Below are 9,213 nucleotides of genomic sequence, written 5' to 3'. Positions count from 1 at the left end.
ATTTACACGGTTATTCCCAAAATCACAATTTATACCACATCCACATGATACAGAAGTGCTGGAATTCATCTATATCCATTGCTTATGAAACTGTTGGAGAAAGCAGGGAGCTGTGCTCATACATTTCCGACAGTCCCCTTGACAATGTAGTGGAGGCTGAGCATGCACGTCGGACTGCAGAGCCCCGTCCTCGGGATTTCAGAGCTGCAATCACAAGATCGCTGGTGGCCCCAGCAGTTGGACTCCCAGCAGTCAGCGCGTTACCCCCTATCTATAGAGAATAAGTTGTGGCTTTGGGAGTAACCTTTTAAAAATAGATATTACAAGGAATTCCTTTGTCTTTCCATTGTGCTTTCCAAATTCCACTACTTCTTAAAAGGGAATCTGCCAGTAGCATCAAACCTCCTAAGCTGTCTATATAGACATATAGTTCATAGGAAGCTGAATAAAATGATACCGTTATATCTGCGATCTAATGTCTTATTCCAGAGAAATCCATGTCTTTCTTAATATGTAAATTAGCTTCTTAGCTGTTAAGATCTATGGGCTGGACATCGATCTTCCTGAGAATCTGCCTCCAGATTATTATAAATTAAAGGAGGCATTACCAGTGTGAGACATGTAACCAATAAAGAACTGCAGAACCTGACTCTGATAACAAACACATTAACAGCTGTAGCTCTCACAGCTCTGCTGTATTGTAACCCTGTCTTCCTGTGAGATGGAAACTGAGAGAAACCTGCAGATGTGTCAGGTATAATCACACTCAGCTCTGCGGTGAGATCAGAAGAGCAGGGAGCGGCCATTACACATCATACTGGTAACTCCCCCTTTTATTAAAAATAAGCTCTGGAGGCAGATTCTCAGGGAGATCAGGGTCCCGCCCACAGATCTTAACAGCTCATTTACATGTAAGAAAAATGTGTATTTCTCTGGAATAAGACATCAGATCGCAGATATCAAGGTATCATTTTATTCAGCTTCTTCATAGGAGGGTTGGGCCTACCGACAAGTTGCATTTAAACAGTTTATTCAGGATATAACTTCTATTTGTGAAGGCAACAAATGTTCTAACATTAAATAAAAAAGCAAAAAAAAATAAATAAAATGGAATGGAAAACTGAATGACAAAGTCGGCTTTCTGTTTCATCCATTTTATATGGATCCCTATAGACTTGGATGGCCGAGTTTGATCCGCAGAACGGACTAGAATAGGACCTGCTCTGAGTCTCACAGATCCAATTTAAAAATTGATGTGTGTATGGATCAATGAAAGTCAGCACTAGGAGGTGACACACGGAGATGTGAGCGCAGCCTTAGACAACCTGGCAGTAAAAACCTAGATAAGTCGGGTAAGACATTGTTCTTTTAATTAAAAAAAAAAACAAAAAACACATTTGCCCATAAAGTTTAACATTGCTGTACTTCTGATTTAATGTAAAATAAATAAAATGTCGTGTTAACAAATCTGGGATGTTTAGAGGAAACTATCAAAAATTAGAATCTGTCCTTTAGAGCTACTGTATATCATGTGAATAGTTTTAATTCTATTTATTATATTTATTTTGTATTTTTTTGTAGTACAGTACTTACTGATATATTATAGAACACCGAAGCAAAATAAAAATGCAGCATAATCATCATAGTCTGGTTCATCAAGACTACCATCTTTAGTGATGAGGTATTAGCCAAGCATGCTTGTGTGCCAACCGAGTGACTTTGGCGTGCTCAAAAATCTGTTCAAGTCCCCACGGCTGCATGTCTTCTGGCTGTTCGACAGCTGCAACACATGCCGGGATTGCCTAACAAACAATCCATGTATTCAGAATGTATTCATCCCAGCAGTTCCAGGCTTCCAGTCACAGAGGCGCAGCTTCAGTCACCGCTCAGCACATAGTGAGCAGCTGCTATAACCATCCCCCGGCACTGACTGACAGCTAGCTCACAGTGTATCAGTACAGAGCCGGCTGTCAGTCAGTATCGGGGAGTGGCTACAGCTGCTGCTGACTATGTATTGAGCTGTGACTGAAGCTGCACCTCTGTGACTGAAAGCCGGAGGCTAGCAGGAGGAATAACGTTTATTTCTTCCCAGTAGCTGGGCTCTCAGTGCAGCCGCCCCACAGCTTTTGAATGCTATAAACCAGCAGATTAACCCCATATCTGTAGGTGAATATCGTTTTGGTACATGACTTATTATTATTATTATTATTATTAACAAGACAAGTACATTAGAGTCTGTAGTTTGAGAAATCGATGCCTCACAGGTCCTCAACTGGCAGGTTCATTAATTAGTACACGCAAAACGCCAGTGTCAACGTCTACAGTGAAGAGGCGACTCCGGGATGCTGGCCTTCAGGGCAGAGTGGCAAAGAAAAACGGTGGCGCAGTGGTTAGCACTGCAGACTTGCAGCGCTGGAGTCCTGGGTTTGCATGTTCTATCCGTGTTTGCATGGGTTTCCTCCGGGTACTCCAGTTTCCTCCCACATTCCAAAGACATACTTAGATTGTGAGCCCCATCGGGGACAGTGATGATAATGTGTGCAAACTGTAAAGCGCTGCGGAATATGTTAGCGCTATATAAAAATAAAGATTATTAATCTCTAACCAGAGGTTACTGCATAAAAGACGATTTATCACACATGCGTACGTCTATATCACATTTATATTATATACATATCAACAGCTGTATAAAAAAGTTTATAATAATACAAAAAATATGGCACATGGACGCCTTTCAGATTCTTCAGTAATGTCACAGTGAGGTGCAGACATTCGAGACGTGTCTAAAGCGAAAACGAGGTGTCAAGATTCAAAGTTTAATTCCACTGCAAACTTTTCACTGTAGAGTTTTCCCGATTTCTCTTTGTGAGGATTGTCCAATTCATTTTTAGAAAGGTAAAGCCTAAAAACAACAACAACAGCATTAAGTGCAAAGACAAGAAACAGCAACAACAACACAGCATTAAGTGCTAAGACAAGAAACAACAGCAACAACACAGCATTAAGTGCAAAGACAAGAAACAGCAACAACAACACAGCATTAAGTGCAAAGACAAGAAACAGCAACAGCAACACAGCATTAAGTGCAAAGACAAAGTCAAAATAATTCCTACTAGAAAGCATAGTAGCATTTTGACATGGACAGCTGAGTGTATTACGACTTCCATGTTCACAGAGAATGGAGAAGGTTGAGCAATGTTGTTCTCCATCTTCTCCTCACTGTGTGCTCCTATTCTCTTATCCGAAAGAATCAGATCACACCATGCTGACACTGATCAGAGTTTGATCAGAGTGTCATTAACATAATCGACCCGATTCTCTCAAAATGTAAAACTCTGGTTTTCACCGAAGTAAAATGAACGAATCACTATCACAAATATCTTCAATTTATCTTCCATTTTGATCCGTATACCTTCTCTTAGTACCACAAGCATAATAGGGGATCTATCATCGTGAATTTCTTACCTGTTATTTTCTATGAATGACGTATTGAACCAGAAGTAAAATGGGCAGTCGTCATAGCCTTTCGGTAGACCCTAAAAGAGGGAGCATGTATCAAAAACTATTCTGGAGGAATAAAAATGCATGAATTAGCATGTCATCTCAGGGGTTAAATGGCCAGCACCAGAGCACAGAGATTTCTTCAATGCCAGACCGATTTAATTGTACAACACAAACTGCCAGGCTTTCCTACCAAGGTTAAAAGTAGAAGTTTCTGCCCATGACAACCAGTTTCCATTTTTACCTTTGCACTATAGTATATTTCACACCCTAAAAGATTCTACTATGCAGTACTATGAAAAAATATGTGCCCCTCTAGAAGTTAATTAGTCGTGTATTTGTTGCAGTGGTCGCTGTATTTGAAAAGTAACAATCATTTTAATTTTTATTTCATAAATCAATAGTATACAAGAATATAAGAAACTGTGTAATATGTCTTATTAGAGAAATCTGCTTCTTTCAACTCCAGGACTGACCTTTCACTCTCATTTCATGGTTCAAATCTGTGTTCAGCGCAGACACTTTCCCATTACTGAGATAGGAGATGGCAGTTGGTGCTTATAAAGTTCTATGGAGATGGGAGGAGCTAGAAGCAGACAGATAATCAGGAGAACGTTCTCTGGATACGACAGTTACAGTTCTCCATTGAACTCTATAAGCACCAACTGTCATCTGCTATCTCAGTATTGGGAAAACCTTCCTTCACTGAAGACAGAATTTACCCAGGAACTGAGAATCTTTAAAATGAATGATCAGTCCAGGAGGACAAATAAGCCGATTTCTCAAATTACGCATTCCATTGATTTATGAAATATAAACTAAAATGACAATCACTCTTTTACCATTTCTAAAATATATTATTATTAAATTGATCAAATCTCGTAGGACAAGATTACACTTTGGCGTACACCACTGGTAAATTGTAGTAAAAACCGGTATACTGGTGAAACGCGCGTCAGGGACACATGTCCTGGTATCACTGATTATGTTACAGTGATTCAGTTACCAGTAACACCAATTAACATCAATGTTTACCCTATTGTCAAAGGATTTGGCATCTCACCTAATATAGGAATAATCTGACTATAAAGGGACAATATTCAAGAATCCCCATGAATTTAATTTTTCCACATTTATCACTAACCAGGAACTAGTGGGTCACATTGTAAGTTTCTGACCCGATGTCCATCCATACTGGATATATGTAAACAACTTAGAATTACTTTTAATCCCTTAGTGACAGAGCCAATTTGGTACTTAATGACCGAGCCAAATTTTACAATTCTGACCACTGTCCCTTTATGAGGTTATAACTCTGGAACGCTTTATCGGATCCCGCTGATTCTGAGATTGTTTTTTCGTGACATATTGTACTTCATGTTAGTGGTAACATTTCTTCAATATTACTTGCAATTTTTTATGAAAAAAATGGAAATATGGCAAAAAAAATTAAAATTTTGCAAATTTTAAACTTTGAATTTTTATGCCCTTAAATCAGAGAGATATGTGACACAAAATAGTTAATAAATAACATTTCCCACATGTCTACTTTACATCAGCACAATTTTGGAAACAAAATTTCTTTTTGTTAGGAAGTTGTAAGGGTTAAAAGTTGACCAGCGACATCTCATTTTTACAACAAAATTTACAAGTGACACCATTTTGGAAATTAGACCCCTTAAGGAACTTATCTAGGTGTGTGGTGAGCACTTTGAACCCCCAAGCGCTTCACAGAAGTTTATAACATAGAGCCGTGAAAATAAAAAAATCGCATTTTTTTTACAAAAAATGATCTTTTCGCCCCCATATCTTTATTTTCACAAGGGTAACAGGAGAAATTAGACCAGAAAAGTTGTTGTGCAATTTGTCCTGAGTACGCCGATACCCCATATGTGGGGGGCAAACCACAGTTTGGGCGCATGGCAGCGCTTGGAAGAGAAGGAGTTCCGTTTGACTTTTTCAATGCAGAATTGGCTGGAATTGAGATCGGACGCCAAGTCGCGTTTGGAGAGCCCCTGATGTTACTAAACAGTGGAAACCCCCCACAAGTGACCCCATTTTGGAAACTAAACCCATTAAGGAACTTATCTAGATGTGTGGTGAGCTCTTTGAACCCCCAAGTGCTTCACAGAAATTTATAACGTAGAGCCGTGAAAATAAAAAATCCTTTTTTTTGCCTCAAAAATTATTTTTTAGCTCGCAATTTTTTATTTTCTCAAGGTTAACAGGAGAAATTGGACCACAAAATTGGTTGTAGTTTGTCCTGAGTACGCTGATACCCCATATGTGGGGGGGACCACTGTTTGGGCACACATCAGGGCTCGGAAGGGAAGTAGTGACGTTTTAAAATGCAGACTTTGATGAAATGGTCTGCGGGTGTCATGTTGCATTTTCAGAGCCCCTGATGTACCTAAATAGTAGAAACCTTACCCACAAGTGACCCTATTTTGGAAACTAGACCCCCCAAGGAACTTATCTAGATATGTGGTGAGCATTTTGAATGCCCAAGTGCTTCACAGAAGTTTGACGCAGAGCCATGAAAATAAAAAAATCATTTTTTCCCCACAAAAATGATTTTTTAGCCCCCAATTTTTTTATTTTCGAAAGGGTAACAGGAGAAACTGGACCCCAAAAGTTGTTGTCCAATCAGTCCTGAGTACGCTGATACCCCATATGTGGGGGTAAACCACTGTTTGGGTGCACGGCAGAGCACAGAAGGGAGGGAGCACCAATTGAATTTTGAACCCAAAATTGGCTGTCGCGTTTGGAGACCCCCTGATGTACCTAAACAGTGGAAACCCCCTAATTCTAACTCCAACCGTAACCCCAACACACCCCTAACACTAATCCCAACCCAATCCATAACGCTAATCAAAACCCTAACCCCAAAACACCCCTAACCCTAATCACAGCCCTAACACCAAAACACCCCTAACCCTAATCCCAACTCTAACCCTAATCAAATCCCTAAGCCCAACACACCCGTAATCATAATCTCAACCCTAACCTCAAACCTAACCCCAACCATAACCTTAATCCTAATCCCAAACGTAACCCTAATGCCAACCTTAACCCTAATACCAACCCTAATCCAAACCCTAATCCCAAGCCTAACCCTAATCCCAACTCTAACCCTAACTTTAGCCCCAACCCTAACCCTAACTTTAGCCCCAACCCTAACCCTAACTTTAGCCCCAACCCTAACCCTAACTTTATCCCCAACCCTAGCCCTAACTTTAGCCCCAACCCTAGCCCTAACCCTAACTTTAGCCCCAACCCTAACCTTAACTTTAGCCCCAACTCTAGCCCTAACCCTAGCCCTAACGCTAACCCTAGTCCTAATTGGAAAATAGAAATACATCCTTTTTTATTTTATCATTTTTTCCTAACTTGGGGGGTGATAAGGGGGGGTTATTTACTATTTTTTTATTTTGATCACTGTGATAGGATCTCACAGTGACCAAAATAAAACAAGAGGAAGAATCTTCCTCTGCCGGCCGGCACATCACGGTGGGCGCACTGCGCATGCGCCCGCCATTTTCTTCCCAGAGAAAGAAGCCGGCGGCCAGTAGGGGACGCAGGAGGACCCAGGGACACCGGTAAGTATGATAGGGTCACCGAATCCCCCTATTTCTCTGTCCTCTGATGTGCGATCACATCAGAGGACAGAGAATGACACGCCGCTTTTTTTTTCTTTTTGTGTTCGCCGGTAAACGGTTAATTATCGGCGATCGCAAAACAGGAGTCGGTAAAAACCGACCCCGATCATGTTCTTTGGGGTCTCTACCCCCGGCAGCCGAGACCCCAAAGATCTGCCGGGTGCCGGCCGGTGGGCGCACTGCGCATGCGCCCGCCATTTTTTTCACGGAAAAAGATGGCGGCGCCCATCGTGAGCCACGAGGAGCATCGGGGGAGACGGGTGAGTATCGGAGACCTCATTTCTCTGTCCTCTGATGTGCGATCACATCGGAGGACAGAGAAATTAAATGGGAAATTGCTTCTTTTTTTCTTTTGCGGCCGCCGGTAAACGGTTATTTACCGGCGATCGCAACCCTGAGGTTGATAAACCCCCCCTAAATCATGTTTTCTGGGGTCTCGGCTACCCTCGGCAACTGAGACCCCAGAGAAAATCCGACTCTGGGGGGCGCTATACACTTTTTCCACAGCGCCATTAATTAACGGCTCTGTGGTTTAAGTACCCTTAACTGCCGCAGTTAAAAGGCGTATCGGCGGTCATTAAGGGGTTAAACTTATATGGAATAAAAGTTAAATGTTAATTACACATTCCTTTTGTTTTTTGAATTGATATCATTTGTAAAATATAACACTTTCTTTTATCATCAAATCTTGTCCAACAACTTTGCTTTACACGTGGAATGGTTTTCATAAGTCAAACTAAAAATATGTTGTCAGATTTGTTTTGTGCTTGTAAATCCAACACATTCAGTCTTGTTTTGTATTTACATTTTTGTCCTTTTCGTCCCAAAAGTCAAAGTAAAAAACCCAACGAACCCAACTCCCATCACAATATGTAGGTGTTAGCATTTGCGATATGTAAAAATAATATCTTATAATAAGAATGTTTGGGAACCCGTCTAAATACCGTATTTTGCTGTTTATAAGACGCACCGGATAATAAGACGCACACCAAATTTTGAGGGGAACAAAAACTTTTTTTGATAAAATGGTGGTGCTTCTTAGAATCTATGCGTCTTATTGCTTACCGGGGGCGGTGGCTGCAGTGAAGCGGGGTCTCGGGGTCGCTGCTGGCGGAGTCAGGAGTGGAGCGTTGCTGCAGGCCGCAGGCTGGGATGAGGGGGTGTTCAGATGTGCGCCACTGCTGGTGTTCGGTGGTGCAGGGCCTCTGCCAACATTTTGTGAAAGCCCAGTGCCCCCGCACTTACATGGTTTACTATGTGGAGTAGATGGAGATCTTGGCGCTGAGATCTCATCTCCCGAGATCTCCATCTGCGCATGCGCCGCCCCCGGCAGCCATTTTCCCGGAGTCCACCACATAGTAAACCATGTAAGTGCGGGGTCTCTGGGCTCTCACAAAATGTTGGCAGAGCCCCCGCCCCACCGAACACCAGCAGCGGCGCACATCGGAACACCCCCTCATCCCAGCCTGCGGCCTGCAGCAGCACTCCACTCTTGCCTGCTCCAGCAGCGACCCAGGGACCCCGCTTCACCACGGCCGGTAAGGTATATCCGCATTATAAGATGCACCCCCATTTCCCCCCCAAATTTGGGGAAAAAAATTGTGTCTTATAATCAGAAAAATGCGGTATATAAATGAGTGTAATGATGGTAGAATAATGTGCTGCGGGTCAGTCCAATGTGATAGTACCAGATATACAGCATATACTCACAGAGGGTCAGTACAGTGTAATAATACCAGATATACAGCATATACAGTACTCACAGAGGGTCAGTCCCATGTAATAATACCAGGTATACAGCATATAACCACAGAGGGTCAGTCCAATGTGATAGTACCAGATATACAGTATATACTCACAGAGGGTACGTACAATGTGATAATACCAGATATACAGCATATACAGTACTCACAGAGGGCCAGTCCCATGTAATAATACTAGATACACAGCATATACAGCATATACCCACAGCGGGCCAGTCCCATGTAATAATACTACAGTAGATACACAGCATATACAGCATATACTCACAGCGGGCCAGTCCCATGTAATA

At 41.9% G+C, this 9,213-nt stretch overlaps 1 protein-coding gene across 3 annotated transcripts in view; it reads right to left on the bottom strand.

Annotated features, from left to right (window-relative positions):
- Positions 1-1,095: 1,095 nt before the first annotated feature.
- LOC143817064 (phosphatidylinositol 3,4,5-trisphosphate 3-phosphatase TPTE2-like) overlaps positions 1,096-9,213 on the bottom strand; it is a 90,899-nt gene continuing 82,781 nt past the window's right edge. Inside the window, exons 18-19 of one of the 3 annotated variants that reach the window (XM_077298156.1) lie at positions 3,466-3,536; positions 1,096-2,902 (exon numbers count right to left, since the gene is read on the bottom strand). In XM_077298156.1, coding sequence (XP_077154271.1) covers positions 2,803-2,902; positions 3,466-3,536 — 171 coding nt within the window. In that variant the 3' untranslated portion in view covers positions 1,096-2,802. The remainder of the gene's footprint in view (positions 2,903-3,465; positions 3,537-9,213) is intronic. The other 2 variants (XM_077298155.1, XM_077298154.1) reach the window with 2 other exon arrangements.

This window comes from Ranitomeya variabilis, chromosome 3, assembly GCF_051348905.1.
Source record: "Ranitomeya variabilis isolate aRanVar5 chromosome 3, aRanVar5.hap1, whole genome shotgun sequence".
Lineage (NCBI taxonomy): Eukaryota > Metazoa > Chordata > Amphibia > Anura > Dendrobatidae > Ranitomeya > Ranitomeya variabilis.
This window is presented reverse-complemented; position numbering and strand designations above follow the sequence as displayed.